Source organism: Copadichromis virginalis, linkage group LG12, assembly GCF_057382275.1.
Source record: "Copadichromis virginalis isolate Kocher_CV1m ecotype Utaka linkage group LG12, C_Virginalis_male_GT1.1, whole genome shotgun sequence".
Lineage (NCBI taxonomy): Eukaryota > Metazoa > Chordata > Actinopteri > Cichliformes > Cichlidae > Copadichromis > Copadichromis virginalis.
In genome coordinates this window covers 5,840,540-5,860,837 of record NC_140629.1, presented here as the reverse complement: position 1 = coordinate 5,860,837, position 20,298 = coordinate 5,840,540, and the positions used below count along the sequence as shown (strand labels likewise).

The 20,298-nt window shown below is 42.1% G+C and overlaps 1 protein-coding gene across 4 annotated transcripts in view; it reads right to left on the bottom strand.

Moving 5' to 3' along the window:
• Positions 1 to 20,298, bottom strand: part of arvcfb (ARVCF delta catenin family member b) — a 274,658-nt gene that overhangs the window by 146,604 nt on the left and 107,756 nt on the right. For all 4 annotated transcript variants that reach the window (XM_085474489.1, XM_085474492.1, XM_085474491.1 and 1 more), the window contains exons 4-5: positions 16,832 to 16,923; positions 15,597 to 15,816 (exon numbers count right to left, since the gene is read on the bottom strand). In XM_085474489.1, coding sequence (XP_085330615.1) covers positions 15,597 to 15,788 — 192 coding nt within the window. In that variant the 5' untranslated portion in view covers positions 15,789 to 15,816; positions 16,832 to 16,923. The remainder of the gene's footprint in view (positions 1 to 15,596; positions 15,817 to 16,831; positions 16,924 to 20,298) is intronic.

Below are 20,298 nucleotides of genomic sequence, written 5' to 3'. Positions count from 1 at the left end.
CTCCCCCATCTGAGGAATGTCCATCTGAGTTTAAAAGGTCACACCACGATGCCGGCAGAGCATAAAGTATGTGAAACATCTTGACCTTACGAGGGTCATGGACTCTAAGGGGCACCTCTCTGACCCATTTCAAGATGTTTTTGGAGAGGAAATGCTCTCAAGTTGTTAGCATGCATTTCATCTTAATCATATAATCGAAGTCAAAGGCAACTTTTTGCCCAGATGCCCAAAAATCTGATCCTATTTTTGGCAAAAGCTCCTCCGGTTATTAGGTGGCACTCATCCACAGGGCAACTGTTAGCATATTATCATCAGAGCCGTATGGAAAGCTGACAGAATATTTCTAAGTCTGCCAGACAGAGGTTCAGTAACTCCACCCTTCTTGAGGAAACAAGTGCGGATGATAGACTGTCCTCCTTCAGTCATTTTTTTTTCGTCCACTATCTCTGTTTTTGGATGTCGTCTTCCTTCTTTTTTTTTCTGAGCATCTCAGCGCTGCCAAGCTTGGCTGGGGAAGGAGTGTTGTGATGGTGTAGGCTGCCTGTGTGGATGCGCTTCAAACACAGGGAACACTTCCAATAATGTATGCACATCATGCCCTGGTACGCACACACCCACACAGACACAGTAACACACTGGCAAGACCTAACAAAAGCACATTCCTGCGGTATCTGTGCAAGTGAAAGACAAAAGGGTTTTAATGCCATGTCTCTCACACTCCTGGTAATACAGCCCTGTGAGCTATAAATCTTGGCCTGGGCGCTTTCAGAGCCTTGCAGGCGATGATCAGGGACAAACTTTCAATACTTCACTGCTCGTCTCTGGGTAAGCAGTCATTCTATAGGTGGTACTGACACATCAGAGCCCATGAATGTGTCAGAGAAGTCGTAAGTCACTTTGCTGCTTTGATGCAAGCCAATCACACCAGCACACGCATATGTGCGCGCACAGAGACACCACTAAACATATCTCATGGCCGTGTTTTCAGAGTCAAATGGTCACTAAGTGGTCTAAGTAAATACTCTTATATCTGATGTCCTGCAGCAGTCTGCACACATGCATGTAAATATCACACAGACACATCACATGCACACGGACTGCACATGTGTCCATGTAGTGTATGTGCTAACCAGTCGCACGCACGCGTTTTCCTCCTGAAGGACATCGATAAATCTGACAATCACTGCTCTTATATATACAAGTGAGCGAAAGAAAAAAAAACACATGAAAGCCATAAAGAGTGACGCTACCAGATGAAAATGAGCGCTAACGCAACAGAAGCCAAACAATTAACTGGGAGCACGGGAGACAGCAGAAGAGTGCGAGAGGCTGGAGATACGGTAAGAGGGGCAGAAAACAGACCGGCGGGCACGGCAGCACTACCTGTTTCACTTCAGCAGGCATGGTCCAAAATCCCGTTTGGTTCCAGCAAAATTTAAAAAAAGAAAAAAAGAAAGAAGGAAAAAAGAAAAAGCTCCCGGGGAAACGTGTGATAGATACTTCCTCCTGTCGGAAAAAGTTCTTCTTTCCCTCCTCTCCTCCTCTCGTCTCCTCACGCTTTCCCGGTTTATTTACGTTGGGTTTTCCCTCTGTAAGCGCAGAGGCAGCGGCTCAGATGCAGGCAGCCATCCTCTACTCGGCTACGTCCAGCCACACGGAGTTAGCGAGGGAAACACCGGAAGTGTGGCGCTGTGCCTTTCAAAATAAAATGATTACGGACGCTCATAAACGATAGATAGATAGATAGATAGATAGATAGATAGATAGATAGATAGATAGATAGATAGATACCATATATGCCCTAAAGCTGCAGAAAAGGCTAACATTGTTATCTTTTTACAAAAAAACAGCTAAACATAAGAGGTTTTTGGACAAAGTGTGTGTTCTCCATTCTTTAAGCACCGGTTCGAGCACCGTTTCAAAAGTACCGGTTTGGTACTGGTATTGGATAAAACCTAAACGATACCCATCCCTACTCATAAGGTGGAGCAAAACATCTAATGAGAAGGTTAGTTGGTGGTTCGATTCCCTGGTTGTTCCAGTCTGCATCCCAAAGTATCCTTGGGCAATCCCTGAGTTGCTCCTCTTGCATTCACTGGAGAGTGAATGTTAAGACAATATGGTAAATGGCCTGTATTTGTATAGCGCTTTTACAATAGGCACTAAGATGTATAGAAAAAGTGCTTGTGAGAATATGTTTGTGTGTGAATGGGTGAATGAGACAAAAGTGCTTTGAGTTGCTCAAGTAAAGTTTGACTTCAAAATGTCATGTATGTGGTTAATAATCACAGTAATGGTGTAAACTGTGTGGACCTTAAGAGACATGTAGGAGAGTTTACAGTGAGAATTATCAAACAAAACCAAAAGAATTAATAACTTTTTACCAATGCAATAATCCTACACCTAACTCCAGAATATCTGCATAATGCATCTTCTTTTTTTTCTAAATTTATGTCTATAATGCTGCAGTAGTGTGTAGATAGTTTTTTTCTAGTAGTTTCAATTTTTGCAATAGATATCTTTTTGCTGCCAAAAATAACACTGACACTTGCATCACTTCCATCAGAATGTCATAAGACTGTTGAATTCCATGACCTAACAGACCACATCGCTGATCTGCTCATTTATATGGCAGCAGGAAGACTGAGCAGTGCTTTGCAACAGGCATTTCTTGTGGAAAACCAAAATACTTTTACTTTGAAAGTCAAATCCTCTCACATCCACTGTAATTTTGTAAATAGGCTGGTTTCTCACAGATGAAAGAGGACCCCTACTTTCTCCTTTGGAGAGATGTTGTATTTGGGCTGTTTATGGACTGGTGAGGTAGAGGACTAAGGCAGAATCTTCCCTCAGTAGCAAAAGCAGGAGCCTAAAAAAAAGGACCAGAGGCAAGCTGAACCCTATGCTCACGCACATACACACACTATACTCACTCAACAAAAAGAAAGTTAGGCAGCCAGAGAATAAAAACCTCCAGGGCTGAGAAAATTGGGTGCGTTAATAAAAAGGAGGGTTCACAGACAGGCAGCGAGAGCTGGAAATGTAGCAGCACTCTCTTTTCTCCCTCTCTTTCTCTCATTGGGTCTATCTCTGGCATCTTAGCGGGGTGGGACCAGCTCCCTCTATGCACTCCAGCTGCGTCTGTCTGTCAGCCTGTCGACCCCTCCCCCTTGTTGGCATAGACGGAGAGCGATAGAGAGGAGGGAGGTGTAGGGGGGCCAGTGGCTCACACACAAAACAAAAGTTGCCCCTATTGAAGCGGAGGCACCCCATACTCTGCAAATTTTTACACCCTGCACACATACAAGCACACACAGCTCCTTTGCTCCAGCTCTTTGTGGCGTTCCTCTCGCTGCACTTGATATAAGGGAGGGGAGGGACGTACGTGAAAGAATTCGCATTCAAATATCTGTGACTGTGACCAAGAGCGAGTAGGAATGTTAATCTAATAACCCAGATGGAAGCTTAGCTAAGGACAACTTTGAGAGAGGTCCGAAAAGACAGCAGAGAGAGAGAGAGAAAGGATGACTGCACTAAAAGACTCAAACGGAGAAAGGAGAAATCCCAAACGGAGGGGAAATGGCTGAGGTTTTGCATTCCACCAGCTTGGCAGTTCATGTCCTCGAATCTTACTGCTCCATTTGTTCTTAATGAAAGACCTGGCCCAGCATGCACCACTGCGTTTAGATCTATTTACTTTCAACAATACTATTTAGAATTCTGCCAAGCAACATTACCTTAAGAAAAAAAAAAGTTGAAGTGCATTTCTCTCTCATATGCGATATCATATTCCATTTAAGCCATTTAAACACTAAGTGAGTTTCATAACCCTTTTAAAAATCTATTAAGTGCTTTGGAATGCTCAAGGGAGCAGATGAGAAAAGAAACAATGCTCTTTACTTTAGCTATAAATCGTGCTCTGCATTTGCTCAATTTATTGTTTTTAATGCTGTGTTTATCGTTTGCCAGATTTCCATGCAGTTTAATCAAGATTATATATCTGTAACTACCCCAGTGGCTCTCTAAGAGCCTGGGCAGAGCTGTGCTAACATCAGCTTGCCATCTGTTCACCATCTTCATTTTGCGTGTTAACATTTGGTTATTGGAACTAAGCACAGTGCAGGTGAGGCTGATGGGAATGTGATTCATTAAAATGGGTTGGTTGCAAATTGAAATTTTTATTTCATAATAGCATTATAGGAAAACACAGAGGAACACCAAGGCAGTTATAATGATTCCTAAAGGGGAGCATGAATGTTTATATCAGCTTGCACTGCAGTCCATTTCAGTGACTGAGATGTTTCACAAAAATCTCCCCTGAGGGAAAAGTAAGAGTATAAGTCAGAAGGATTCCCCATCCGGAGGGGAAGCGTGTACACATCACATAGTGATAACCGTCTGGCTCTGGGTGAAACTCAAGGGATCACCACAATCGTGGAGTGAGTCATACTTTATGGGTTCATCAGCATCTCTGCAAAATCTCACAGTCACACACGGTGACTGAGGCGTGCGAGTCTTCATCATTTCATTGACAAACAGATCTTTTCATCTCTACCTCGGGCACCTATAATAAGGCATTCCCTTCCAGCAATGAGCAACAGTGGAAGAGCAGAGAAGACAGGCTTCAGCACACTAAAAACCCTGACAGTACATTACAATCAAGATTTCATATTAAAATAAGGCCTAAAATGTGTTCAGCATAGAAGACTGCTGTCAGACAAATGCTGTATCCCCTTGAGTCTAGTTAACCCCACACCTAGGCCTTGTAGAAAACATGTACAAGGTGTATGAATAATCCAGGAGTTGTAATCAAAGGTCCAGAAGTCGGCTTTAGCCTGTCAGGGTGTATGGTGTGAAACAGATGGTAGAAAGGTTAATGTTTGGCAACAATGCACGCTTTGACAGCCAGACAACTCGGATGAAGCTACATCTGTTAAAATCATGCTTTTCCACCTTTTCACGGTGGCAGGAAAATACAGAGAAGAAAAACTGAGGAGTAACAAAAGGTGGTCCAGAAGTGAGGAGCCATTACAGAAGTTTGAAAATATATGTGGCGCTTCATTACGTAAAAAATGTTTGTAGAATATTCAATTTCAAAAGAGGGATTAATGACATTTAATTCTGAATTCCTTTCACAATGAGCCCAGAACACATTTCTCAGGAAACAGCACTTTGTCATAAAGCTTTAATAAAGGGGTGAGTAGGTTTGGCCCAACTATGCCACTATACACAAAACAGGATTTAAAAAAAAATGCATAAAAAGTCATTTCAAAGATAAATCTGACTTTGCTGCCCTGCGTTGTTTTAAGACCATCACTGCACAGCGCAGGGGCCGGATGGCAAACAATATGTATGTCTGAGGGCAAGATGATGTGCTCTGCTGTAGGCTGACTGCTGTTTATCCTAACAATGGCACAGCTTGCAAAAAAGCCCTTATCTAATACTATCATGTTTTATTTTCCCCTCGAAAAATGACTAGTCAGCGATGCAGAGGATTAGAGTCCAATCTACTGGGGGCTTTTGTTGTGCAAAAAGGCAATTTTCCCTTCATTTGGGGAAATAAAGCTCTTTTAAATGGCATCACTTCAGATCAAAAGGTTCTATTTTCTGTTTTTATGTTGCACTGCCGTAATTGCACAGCGAGATTTATAAAAACAAGTATAACCGGATTAAGCTTTTCCTTGTTTTCCATCTCGTCATGCATAATCGGGACACTGAAAGAGGTGCAAACAGCAGAATCTGAACCCGTCTGACGATGACATGCAGCAAATCATTAACTTTTACGGCCTAAAATATGCTTTCTGTCGCCTTCATTTCAGCTGAGCATGTCTTTTGCATCTGTAATGGAGTCGTCCAAAGAGGATGTCTATTGTTATATATGGTTATTATTTGAGTTCTTCAGTTGCACTAATGCCTAAGGCCTCCATCTTTTAGCCAAAAACCCTGAGAAACCTATCTTGAGACAGATGAGCAGCTTACTTTTGCAGAAAAACTTACTTTCAGCCTCTCCTTTATTTACAGGGGGCGAACACAGCAGGCAGCTCCACATGTTTGATTTTATTTCTTTTACTTCGTAACACAACTTTAAAGGGCTCTGCGTGCGATCCTGGAGTTGAACTGGAGACCTTCTGCTTGTTAGGCAAATTTGTAAAGCGCTACACTTTGGAGGCCCTGTTGAGCAGCTTACTTTCTGGAGTTAAAATCAAACAATTAATTAACATCAGAATTTATTTTTTTTTACACGTCAGCTTAAATTCCACAATTGTTGGAGAGAATTGGCTGCCGCTGTTTACAACAGTGAGCTTCTTGGGAATTCTGTTGGAAATGAATAGATAAAAGTAATGAAAGTAAATGGATGACTGTGTTTATCTCGGCCTGGAATGATCAGTAAAGTCCCTGGAGAAGGAGGAGTGTAAAGAGCGCTGATATTTTTACACATTCCTGTGCCATTGTCATCACTCTCTACATTCAACAATCACTGTTAGACACTGTGAAGCAATTCAGAGACTAGTGCCCCTTTCCTTTCAAATATCCCAGCAATTACAAGGACTCTACATCCCTGCTCCAGTTTAAGACAAACTGTGCCATCTTTTCAAGTGTGTGCGTGTGCAACCCAGTGGGAAAAAACAAAAAAAACCAAACAAAAAACAATGGCAAAGCATCGCAAATTTCAGACTAAATAATGTCAAGTCTTTTCCCAGTCTGTTCAGATGTGTAGGGTGCCTCAGCCCGAGGCGATGCCAGGTTGCATTAAAAGTCCGTCGGGCACATTGAAGAGTCAACAAGTATTAGTGAATCTGTGGTGCTATACGATGGGACAGGCACAAAGAGTCTGAATGCTCACAATGGCTGCATTGCACACAGGTGCAAAAGTGGTGCTCTGCAGGAAGCAGCAAACACCAAGAGGTTTGATTCTGTTTCCATCAAAAGAGCTGAGAATTTACACTAATTCCAGGTAAAGTAACCTGCTGAGATTCAAGGCTTCCCCTACTGAGTAGATTCTACTGAGTTTTTTTTTTTTCATTAGTGGATTTGTCCGCCTTTAATGTGTTCCTAAATGCAGGCTTGCAGATATTTCCTAAGAACTTGGAAAACAACTCTGCCAATCAAACATTTTTTTAAATTATTGGCCTGGATGAAACTCGCTCCCTAATCTGGCAATGTACCTAAATATTCACACTGCATCAGCGTTTATTAAAGAACACTCAAGTAAAACAGAAAAGAAAGGTTTAATTCCAAATCTTATCTATTAAAAAAAACAGTTATCTTTGTTCTGGCAAATCCTCCCAAAAAAATAAGGCTCTGTGCTGCTTCTGTTTCTCATTCGATCACCGTTTACATGCTTGTAAGTCACATAGTAAAAATGTCACAGCGGTATGTTAAACTCATGGGGATAATTAAATCAAGACTTTGAACACCTCCAGCTATACTATAAAGTTCGAAGACTGTTTTCCATTTAGCCTTGTTTAGTTATCTTGCTGGACGCTTGTAAAGGTTAGGTCACATTCCTCAGGTGGCGCTGGGGGTCTCGTGCAAAAGAAGAGCTCTATTTTAAACACACGGTTCAGTCTTTGGATTTAACAACCAAGCCGAACAGTCAGTTAGATGGGAGAGTATCGTGCCCGTCTTCAAGAGTATAAGTAGACTTTCATGTTACGCAGAATGTTCCCACCGAGGCGAGGTAGTGCCCTTCAGAGATATTTAGCCTGTCTGTTCACCTATGTCATGCATGGTAAAGGAAATGGAAGCAGATTTCAGATGCACCTCTTAGTGCTTTTAGTGAGGGTAATGGTTTAATGGATTGTGATCAAATGGGAGGGAGGTGCAGCAGGACAGGCATTAAGTCCACCAACATTGGAGCTGATCTGAAGGATGAAGATTTGAGCTGGCCCAGAGGAATATAAATAGCCCACAGCCCATCCCTTCAAACCTCTCTCTCTTCCTGTTCACCTGAACAAGAAGAATCTGCATAATCCTTGAATTAAAAATTTCTGTCCTTCCACGTTAGCTCCGGACCAAGATGAGACACAAAAACGACTTACCCTTCCCTTCCGAGCAGTTCCCACTTTGATTCATGGGCCACTGCCACGAACTTGACTCTTAATGTTGAAGCAAGTTGAATAAAACATATAATAATGGCACATGCCTTCTGCATTTTACTTTTAGGTTGAGCAGTGTAGTAGGTAGAAGTCTCTCCTACCTAAGTGTATAATACATTCATTAGATTTGTAACCTGACTAGTGCAGTGTATGATCAGAGTGAGATGTGCAGAATGAGCTGATTGAGGCTCTCAGTGGGAGTGACTGATTGGAGCTATTTGTTTGAGAAGGAATGGGGCGTGCCTGCAAACAACACAGCTGATTCAGGTTGCCAGCATTTAGCTGCAATGATTCAACAGTATTGCTCTCAAACTGCAGTCCAGACATTATCCAGTTTTACATGATACAGTGGGGGAAAATAATTCTTTGATCTCCTGCTGATTTTCCAAGTTTGCAAATCCGCCAACTCAAGAAAGCACATGTCCAGGCCCCTCTTAAGTTTGCCGGTGAACGTCTAAATGACTCAGAGAAGGCTTGGGAGAAAGTGTTGTGGTCAGATGAAATCAAAATCAAGCTTTGGCATCAACTCGACTTGCCGTGGTTGGAAGAATAGAAAGGCTGAGTATGACTCAAAGAACACCATCCCCACAGTTAAACACGGAGGTGGAAACATTATGCTTTGAGGATGTTTGCCCAAAAGGTCTTTGCAAATCATGCCATGTACTATAAAATCTTGGATGCGAACCTCCTTCCCTCAGCCAGAACACTAAAAGTGTGTCGTGGATCAGTCTTTCAGTATGACAATGACACAAAACATACCGCCAACGCAACAAAGAAGTGGCTAAAGAAGAAGCACAGGAAGCAGAATAATTACATGGACCTTAAAGATCCAACATGAGACTAAATGAGCTAGTCATGACCAAAAAAATGACAATCACTCGTCAGTTGTTTCAGTAACTATGAGCTGCGAGTGGTAACCATTTGAGTTTACAAAACGCTGCAATCATCAACAAGCTGTGAACACACACACACACACACACACACACACACATAAAAGACAGGCTAAGCCTGCAGCCCACTGAACATACTTGTCTTCATAACTTAACTTCTAATTTATTTCGTTGACGTCCTCTTTGGTAAGAGGACATGAATGTGGGGTGGTGGTTAGCACCGTTGCCCCCTGGATATGAATCCATCGGGTGTCTGGGGCCCTTCTGTGTGGAGCTCGAATAATCTGCCTGTATGAGTTCTCTAAAGGTACTCCGGCTGCCTCCCCGCAGTCCAAAGACATACATGTTAGGTTAATTGGTGATTCTAAATTACCCATATTTTTAGAGTGAGTTGTTTGACCTGTTCAAGACGTACCCAACCGTTTGACCTATGACAGCTGAGAGAGGCTCAAGTCTCAATGAAACCCTGAACTGGATAAACAGAAGATGGACTTTTGTTAAGATGTAGGAACCAAATGTGCTTAGGGTTAGGGAAAGATCACGGTTAAAATGTAGACTCTGAAAGCAATAAAGCCTGTTACCAAGCTACATTTGCTATTTTATAAAAACACAGAAGAGTTGATATATGTTTCTTAACATTGCTTCTAGATATCTACATAACATATGCAGACAGCAGCCTACTCAGTCTTCTCCTACTAAGGTAGAAAAGGGTATCAATGACAACAGCTATTGGGTCTTTAGGTGCTCAGCAATACACCTCACAAAAGTGAAGTTGAGTGGATAAGCAGTTGTCAAGAAAATAAAACAACACACACACATTCTCTGCAGATAGTAGTTCATAGAAAGAATGCACTGCCTATATAGTCAACAGTAGTGTGCAAACTTTAAGTGACACCAGTTGCAGTGACTAAACTTTCATGGCAATCCATCTAACAGATGTCATTTCAGTACCAAAGCCCCTCTGCAACTAACAGAAGAGCTTACACTGTCATCCCCAGAGCCATGCTGCTATTATGGATAAGACCTATGGAAATGAACAAATCTTGAAACAAGAACCTTTGAGAAACACTGCTTTAGATGTTAACAAGCTGTAAAGAAAAACTGTACCATCAACACTAAGATTACTGACAATCCAGCCTTCCACCTGAACAACAGTAGTGCCTTTCAATTTGCCTCATGTGCGCCTCTTTCCAAAGATTATTTGAAAATATGAACAGAAACTTTTGTGACTGTCACATCCAGCAGACAAAGGACCCTTTAAACTGAGGTTGAGGCATAATTAGGTGTTCCATATAGAGCCATGGAAAACAAGCAGCAACATTATTAAAATTTTAATGTGACTTTTCTGCAGGCTGCTCTGTAATGAGACAAAAGTGTTGTAGGAGGGTTACAGGAACAGTGTGGCACACACAAAAATAAACCAAGGAGGTACTTTCACACCAAGGTAATTAGAGTGTTTATAGGAGGCAAGAAGGTTCTTGATGCCACAGCAAGGGAAGAAGACAGAGGAAGACAGAGGAGGGGAGGGGGGTAAACTAAGGCTCATTGTTAGGCAGGTGATTTACGAGGGTACAGGGGCTCCCGGGCCCTGCCAGTGGAGGGATAGAGCTTCTGTCGCTATAGCACCCTCGGCCCTTTGTATCCATTGTGCTTAGCCAGGGCTGGGGGGCTGTGTGTTCTGGGGATGAAAGTGGGTGGAGGGAGGTTGGGGCGATTGTTGGTTGAGCGCTGTGGTGCCATTGCAGGGCCGGGGCCTGTACATCTTCAACACAGACAGCAGCACAGATCAAAGGCAGCACTGTTCCCTCTCTCTAAATCACACAAGCCTTTGAAAACTTCCCACATCATTTGCACAAAGGGATGATATGCCTCTGCTATGCTAGAAGACCACTGACTATAGTGTCAGAAAACCAAACACCAACACTTTATAGCATCCACAGTGCAAAAATTATCCCAAGTTTCCTTTTCACTGAAGTTGCTTTGCAAAACTGTAGCTTTGCTATATGCACCTTTCAATGGGCTCTATGCATGTCCTGCGCAGTGCCGTGGGTAGATTAGCTGTCTGGTGTATATAAAATGAGGTCACCTTCTCCCTCAACTCCAGACAGACATGGCTGTCTGAGTGCTGTCTGCCTTTCTCGACAGATAGGTTTGTCACCATGCACTACTTGACCTTTTAGAGCTTTGGTGATAACACTCCTTCAGGCCAAAATCAATTATGGGAGGCTAACATGATAGCAAATAAAGGAAGCGTGTGATCCTAGCATGATCCTATTGATGGATACAGATTCTAAGGCTCCCTGGTCCGTGTCACTGAATTTCTGCTGATAATTTCATCAGACAAGCTAATGGAGAGTCCGACAGCCTCGTTTTGATTTTCCTCACAGGACAGTGTAGCATAAACACTCTAATTCTCTTCCTTGGCAGCAATTCATAAACAGTTATCCTGAAGTGAATGAGGATTAGAATTCAATTAGAAAGTAGGGCAGTGGTGTTTACAACAACCTTTTGTAATAGAGAGATTAAAACATATTGTTGCGATCTGCCTTTTTGTAACTTGTGTTAATTTCATGCAGGTCCAAAACAAAATAAAGAAATATTTGAAACATCTTAATCTTGAATATTTCTTAATCCTCTTCAGATGTGTGCATGACAACTACATGGGGAGACTTAAATGACAGTGGGTGGTTTGTTGATTTGTTGATTGTTCAAACTTTTCTTTTGCCTCCAAGCTCTGGCGGAAAGAATATCATAGAACATCTTTTGTCCAAGAAAACAAAATTTCAGCTTTAGCCTGAATAACTTTTTTGTTTAAACACACCACGAGTCTGTCGCCATACTCAATGATGTATGAGGGTACTACTAACATTGGAGGAATCATCCTACTTTTAGAAGGTAACATTTAGCAATTTTCCCATTTTAGTTTAACATGTAAGCATCTTTGCTAATTAGCACTAAACTGAATCTGAAAGCTGATAATGAATACAATCACTTTGCATCGATGTGCTCAAAAAGTGAGTATTGAACAATGTTTGACCTGTAGAATAGAATAGAATTAGAATAGAATTCAACTTTATTGTCATTGCACATGCACAGGTACAGGGCAACGAAATGCAGTTTGCATCCATCCAGAAGTGCTTTAGTGATATAGATATATTACAATATATATTAGCAATAATATAGATATGTGAGTATATTACAGAAATGGGTCTATTACGGTATGTTATAATGTACACGGTATGAAGTATGTTGTGAATATGGCAATAAATAAAAAAGTTCACAGCCTGAAAAATGGTAGCATAAAGTTTGGGATGTTCATTCTCCTCTGGGCTACTGCAATTCAATAGCCCACACCATAGCTCAAATTTGACCATGGTTTTACTAAAGCCAGGGTCCCAACTGCAAGAAGAGTGAGAAAAGAGCTAAATTAATCTGAACATGGTACTGTAATAGGATGTCACTGTTGCAACAAGTCAATTTGCGAAATGTCCTTATTCCACAATGAGCCATAAGTGTATTGTAATTTATTATTATAGATTAGTAACTTCAGCAAAAATACTGTGCACTGAGAGCTTCATAGAATAGGTCTGAAGGACCTAGTCGTCTTGGATTGGCAATGCAAGAGTCTTTGTCCAAACCTGAGAAGGTGTGGTTATAGGATTTTTGGGGGCACTTTAGGAGGCACACCACTCTTTGCTGCTGGAATTCTCAAAAAGTTTAAGTGGACTTGCGAAAGCATACGTGGAGGCAGCAGTACATGGGGATCGAACGGAAAGTTGCTACTGTAAACAAATGCTAGAGCAGCAAAGGTAAATCAAGACCAGGAAAACCTGGACATCAACCATTCTGACAGCTCAACTCCAGACTCCAGAAATATTGAACAAGTGCTTCAGAAAGTTCTAGATGAGCATGACAAGAAACTAGACAAGACAGGAGAAACGGCTTTAGCACAGAAGAAGCTAGTTGAGAGAGAGTTGGGAGTCAACTGGAACCTGGATCAACAATGAGATGAAATTTTCCATATAGGGAAATCCTTCAATCCCGCTTATGTTTATCTCAAAAAGTACCATCTCAAATTGGGGATATTTATGAAGTCATTTCAACATTTTTCACAAATTTCTTGTTCAATAAGAGCGGATAGCTGGTTCTGGGTTTACGGTTAGCGTTCATATATTCAATACACTGTGATGGTAATAAAACAATAACATAATGACAACCTACTGCAAATTTCCAAAGATTTTTTCTGTGGGCATCACAAATGTTTGTGGTTAACATCATGGCAATTCATCTAATAGTTCTTGAGTCATTTTGCAAATAACAAAAAGTCGATCTCATGTTGCGTGAGATGAAAGGTCTTCACAAATAAATAAATAAATGATGTTCTGCGGACCATGAACACATGGACTAAGTTCCACAAATTCCAAACAGTCACTGGGATTTCAGTTTAACATGTGAAAAGGCAAACAACATACATACTATACGGACGAGCCTTGGCTTCAAATTTATTGTGGAAAACGTGCTATATTTCCAAATGATTGTATGATGCATTTGAGTCAATTAGTTTGTGTTCAGGGCAACATAAAAGAAACTTGAGAGCACTGAGCATCAGAGTGTTTCATTTGTAACAGGTCATGAAGTGCTGTGAGGATATGTTTAAATAAACCATCGCTTCTGTTTATTTGCTGCCCACTGAGCAGCCTGTGTTAAAAAGCTGACAACAGTGATAAAGGCATAAACGAGCGCGCACTGCCCACTGATGCTGAGACCCAGTCTGTGCCGAGGTGAGCGCCCTGTGGTGGGGTGCTATCAAGATCAGTGGCTTACTGCGCTCATTAGGTGTCTACTTGCATGTGATTTCATTCATCAGAGCAGGTCCACTTTTTTCTTTCCTGACATCAACTTGAAATAATTATGCATTGTGTCTGGCCCCGGGGTTGTGAATCTGAACCTTGAGTCAATGATCCATGCGCCATCGTAATCCATCATACAGCGTTTGGACTGCATGCGAGTATGTGTGTGTGTGTGTTCGGGAGCTGAACAAGGAGGAAGCAGAGATAAAGAAATAATAATTCCTCATCCTTCGTGCCACATCGTTATTTGAATGGAGAGCATCTCACGACACAGACACGGTAACACCTGGCACAGAAAGGCTGGGCAAAGGCAGTTGCCAAGGACTTAGGTGCTGAGCAGGCACTGATCAACGTCCCCTTCCATCCTCAAATGCCTGCATAGAAATTGTTCTGGCATTTAAGCATTTACGATAACGCCAGCAGGAAAATTCCTGGTGGCAAAATGACATTTCAAAGTGATGTAAACAGGTAAACAGCAGTATTCAGTTGTGCCAAATTAACCCCTTGGTTCACAAACAGTTAGGGTAGGGGGATGTCTGAGAGTGAGAGCCAATTCGCTGTTCTCCAAATTAGGCTAACCTCTGGGGAGGGGAGGGTCTCGCTCTCCCTCCTTCTCTCTTACACACAGAGCAATATATTACCTTTTTGGTGTGAGTGACTGACAAGTTTATTTTACCCTTTTTACACTTTTCCCACATTCTCTTCATTAACCCTTCGTGAGACCAAATTTGCAGCAAGCCCTTTAAAAAAACGAACACTAGCACGGACTGTTAACAAATTGTAACTATGGGCAAATACAAGCACAGGCAAATGTAGACAAAGCATTTCTCTCTCTGCACGTCTTGCTATATCAATAATACATGAGACCGCCTCCTTCTCTGTGATTAAAGGTGATGTATCCAAGCACCACAGGTGCGGCATCACCAAACTGTGCTTTCAAATTCTAGTTAGTAAAACATGTGTACAGTCTGAAAGGGTTTCTTCAAAGAAGTGATTATGCCTGGGAAAGTCAGCAAAATTGAAATGTGTAGGTTAGTCAGATCTTCAAAGACTGAAAATAAGCAGAAAAATAAGACTTCATGTCACCTGACCAGGGCGTTCTTAACAAAAAAAGCTCTAATTGCAACATTTTCCATCAGTTTGTAGCATGCAAATGAATGTGCATGTTGTGACTGCTGTCATTTTTAAGGAGACTGCAGCTGTCTTATTTCTACATCTTGCATTTCCTGCTCTTGCAGAGTCAGCCAGTATTGACAGAAACCCTCGCCAGGAATCTAATGTCCCCCAGACGCTGGCCAGGGCTGGGCAAAAGGCCACATCCAATCAGCACCACCACCAGACAATATCAAAGACCAGTGGGCGAAAGGAGATGGGATTGGATGGCAGTGGCATAGAAGGAGGGGGCGAAAGAAGACAGAATGAGAGGTTGAATCTCATTAGCTCGCTTTTAAAGATGAGTCACCGCACAGCAGATTACTGAACACCATCCAGGACATTGGAGTCATACAATGGGTACAAGTATCAAAATTACAGGGAAATTGAACAGAGAGATTGCGGGGGGTCCCACGAATGATGAAAAGCAATGACCACGAGCAAACATGGTGATGGGATGAGCCGGCTCAGATGGAAGGCGAGAGCAGAAGAGGTGTCACTTTTGAGAGAGATGCATGGAGGGAGATACATGATAGCGCAGGTTGGTGGTTGAAAAGGACAAGGAGTGGAGGGGGGTGGTCGGCCAGTGTGCTGGCATCGTTTACCTGCATCACCACTTGCTGCCATGGTAGTGGTTGGCTGGTGGGGGGGTTGGGAGGCAGATTGGCACGCTCTAGCTGTAGGTTGACGTTGCGACGCTCCTCCTCAAGGGCGCGGGTCAGCTGCTCGAAACGTGCCTCCTGCTCTTTCACTGAGGCCAGGATGCTGGCGGCTGAGCGAACATCATAATCCTCCATGTTCAGTGTCGGTCGCGGTTTTACAGATCTTCCAAGGGAAGAAAAGGGGGAGGAAGAGGGGGCACCAGGTCATTTAACACACCCAGACCCAAAAAAGGCTGGATGAGTGACATCAAATGGCTGACGCATGCCTCCAGATCAAAGTCAAAACAAACGGCTTGTTTGCTGGCCAAGACAGGATACACAAGCTTTAACAAACACCACCGTGACAGATGAAAATAGAACAATTAGGGTGGGTGACTGGATAAGGGAAACAGGGTTATAACACAAAGAGTGTATCTGTTACAGACAAATCTTTGTCACTCTGACCGTGCGTTCTCCAGCCAACACCCTGAAGGGACATGCTCAGATTCTCCTCATAAAGGGTGACTACAAAGTCTCTGATACTGCAGGCCAGCACAGCAAACACATTAATGAGGATGCACTGCAGGGTGCCAATTATGTGTTTGCTTTCAGAAGTTTGAGCCTTTCTTATAATTAAGACAATCCTGGCACCGAAGATAGCATTCACTGCAGATCTGCAAGAATATCAGGGATGAAAAATAAATACCTAATCCACCAGTTCTAAAAACAACAAAGGGGATGCAACAGCACAGTGGAGACTCACAAAAGCAAAGATTTTTTTTGTGTTTGTTTGTTTTGTTTTCTTTCTGGATACGATCTCAGCCCTACAAATGAACAGTCGTAGGCATAAGCGTGGAGGAACGGCGCTGTCATTGGATATAGTCATGCAGAGAGCCATAATGCATTTTGACACACAGGCGCTGTTACAGGCACAAATCCAACACATGCAAGATTCCCACAGCCACCCAAACGGACACCCAGGCCTGGTATCAGGCACACACGCACACGCCATCTATCATAAACAATCAGGATTTCCAAATAACATTAGCAGGCTACAGAGCACATCAATGGCACACACACACACACACACACACACACACAGCCCGATATTCATAACTGATGGTGGTGTGATATCGAGGGGGCTGACAGCACAATAACAAATGGGTGGTTGGACATACAAAACCCACAGTAATACAGACCTAGTAGATAAGCAGGCTGAGAGCTGTTAGAAAAGAGACATCCCTCTCTCAAAACAGAAGCAGAGGGATGAAACGGCAAAAGGAACAGAGAGCTGGGAGAGGGGAAGAGAAATGAAGGGAAGACAAAAGAGAAAATGGAAGAGATTAAAACAGAAGTGAAACATAGAAAACACCAAACGGCTCTTTTAACTACCTGACTTTGTAGTAAACTCAAAGGTAAAGAAACAAGTATTGGAGCATCATCACATTATTAAAGTTTGTCCACATTTTATTAAAAAATAAAAAAATGCTTTTTATATTTAAAAAAAAAAGCTTCATTACTCAAAGTGTAGCTCCATTTTTTACAGCTAGAACATTAATCATGCAAAGTTGGCAGCTATCCCAGGGCCTCCAGATTCCCCTGTTCACTGGTGAAGGGTGATAATGTGATTAATTGAAAATGTATTGTTAGCGTGCAATAGCAACTGATAGAGAAAGTCTGTGGTGGGAGAAAAACACAGTTAAAAGAAGAAAAAATATTTAAAACATTCCAATTTTGCCAGAGTGGATTGCCCAATAAACAAAAATATAGATATTTTTCCAACAAACTGTCACGTTTTTAACGACCTGACATGTTAAGAAACTGTCATTTTTTCCCGTGTGCATCAGTAAAGACATTTGCATTCATTTAAAAGTCATGATATGCTGTATACTGCATATTGGTTGACGTGGCAGACACTAGAAGGTTAAACAAGAAGGTTCTCTACAAAAATCAAGAGCTGACACTCAGTCAGCAGTTGCATTATATCAAAGCATTCTGGATATTTTCTAGCTGATCTTGTCTCGAGGAGGCGGTCTAGCTCAGCAGGGGTTCACCAATGCAGATGCAAGCATTTGAATCTTAAACAACTTTGGATACCAAAACAGAATGTATGGCTTTCAAAGGGTGTGTACATGTGTGCATAAAAAGAGCCTTCTTTTACAATAGGATCCGGTGAGCACCAATAAGGGCCTTTGAAGCACACAATCCCTCTTTGAAGTTTCCTACATGCTGATCATTTATTTATTTGGAGTGGAGTCTGGCTCTTTCTTGCAATACTACCAAGGAGAATGTGCTTCCAAAGTTAAACTCCACAACCATCTGAACAAAAGAAAATGTTTCATTTTCTGTTTACAGGAACAAAATCTCTCATTATAACTCTCGAGAATCTAGTATTTTTAAATGAATTGTTCTTCCTAAAACATTTATGTCTGGTTTGAGTTTACGGTAATCAGCCGGTCAGGTTTCAAAATGGAAACAGGGCTGGGAAATGGAAAACTGCGCTCAAAAATAGCATCCTTGTCTGTTTTCAAAGTTATCCACTACTTGAGATAAGTGACAGAAATAGAGTCCCATAGGCCATGTTGATTGGGCATATTTGCGGACAGACTTATGATTCACACCCCTGGAGGGTTAGGGGGGCAATGTAACCATTGCTTCCTGAGTCATAAAGGGAATTATATGGCAGGCATGTCAGCTACGCCCCACAGCTTATCATTACACACCAACTTCTGGCCATACTTAAAATAGCCCAGAATGGTCAGGGAGGGGGCATCTGAAGAATTCCCCTCTTCCACCATGACAGCCCTCGTTTTTTATTTTTGGCTTTGGTTCAGCAGATGTTTGATAACGGCCTGGGTCAGAGGGGATGAAAACATAGCCATGTTCTTAGATACACCCTAATTACTCCCAAACTTTATGTGGTGGAAACATATCAAAATACAACTCCAGGGGTGTGGAGTGTCACTTGTGTGTGCCACTACATGAAGTTTATGTGTGGAAGGAATGAAAACTAATCAAAGAGATGATATTTAAAAAAAGGAAAGAAAAAAAAGAAAACTGTTTAATTAATTCCACAAAGAGAAGTGGGTTACATCTCACTACTCTTAAGGCGTAAACATCTTTAATTAAAAGGAAAACAAGCTCATATTCCATGTGCAGAGCTGACGCTTCACTTGCGCTGTTGCAAGGCTTTTCCTCAGCAGTGAACTCGCTTTAGCAAAAACTCACCGCTCTAAAAATAGCCCGGTAATAAATATATCCACACGGCCACATTTTTGAGTGTGGATTGGTAGATGAGAGGCAGCAGTCGCTCACTTCAAAGGCCTGCTGGAAAATCCTGTAATAAATCCCTGGCACTTTATTCATCAGGTCTGTTGGACTCCCCTAAAACAAATCTTCCAATGACAAGACCCTCTGCCATCAAACCCCTCTCTGTAGTAAACTGGCAGACATTTGAACTGATGTTATTCTCAAGAACAGCTTGAAAGGAGTGAGGCGCCAGCGGTCTGGTTATCTGCCTAAATTACACAAAGGCTCTGACCAGTGGAAAGGTGGAACGGCAAAGATTTGAGCTCTGTCCTTTCTTTTCCTCCTCTGGTGTAAAGCAGTGCTGTGTACAGACACACACCAGCAGTTTACCTCGTATCACCATCTGAAACAGCCAATGTGGAAACTTGCCAAGTGCATCTGTAAAAATAACCCGTTATTCCACTGAGGACTGGGTGTTAAACCCTTAATGCTTTGCAGCCGGGAGGTATTTTGGAAGTTTAAGGCGAGTCAAATGATGCGATATTAGTTTTTAGGATTTTTTCCAGTGTTTGATTTATCATGATCTAATTTTCAATCAAGATAAAACATAAAATATGGCATGCTAATTTGTGAGATTCAGGTTCACATCAGGTTAGTTTACAACAGAGCTATTATTGCCTTTTCCCAGTATTCATGCTAAGTGTGAATCTTTAAACTTTTTACATATTCCCCAAATATCCACTGTTTTCATTTTGACTTTGGTAAATTTTAAGAATCAGAGACCAAAGACTGACTGGATGTGTTGCTCCTGAGGAGGCCAACAAGAGCAGAAGCCTCATATCTTGAGGGAGTTGGCTAGGGGGTTATTAGGGAATTGGGGGAACAGATTGGGAGGTAGAGGATGAGGATAATTGAGTGTGACCATTGGTGCCCGATATTGAGTTAGGAACATTCACCTGATTAGGGACTAGGTGGGTGGTGCTGTTCCCCCAGTCCACCCCACCCCTTACTGCCAATTTACCCCTTCTAGAGGCAGCTCAAATTAATTCTTTGCCTAAACCCATCTGATGCACATCTGAGGATGCAGCTCACAGCGGCACAATTGGGTACTTAAAAACACCTGCTCCTCCTAGAGTGTGTGTGTGTGTGTGTGTGCAGTCTTTAATCTCTTTCCGCTGTTGACGTTTCATATAGTCAGAAGACAAATTGGAAATATTAGTAGTATTGCTCCACCTTAAAGTGTCATCGCAGAGCCAGTAATTTCAGCCATTTAAGAGATTTTTTTTACCCTTTGCTAAGAAGTCCAATACGTCAAAGCTCTCATGGAGTGTGACTGACAGCTAAGTGATTCATTATAATGACAGACACTTAGCTGCTGTGTTGGATATTTTTGCTCAGCCACAGGAAACCTTTATAA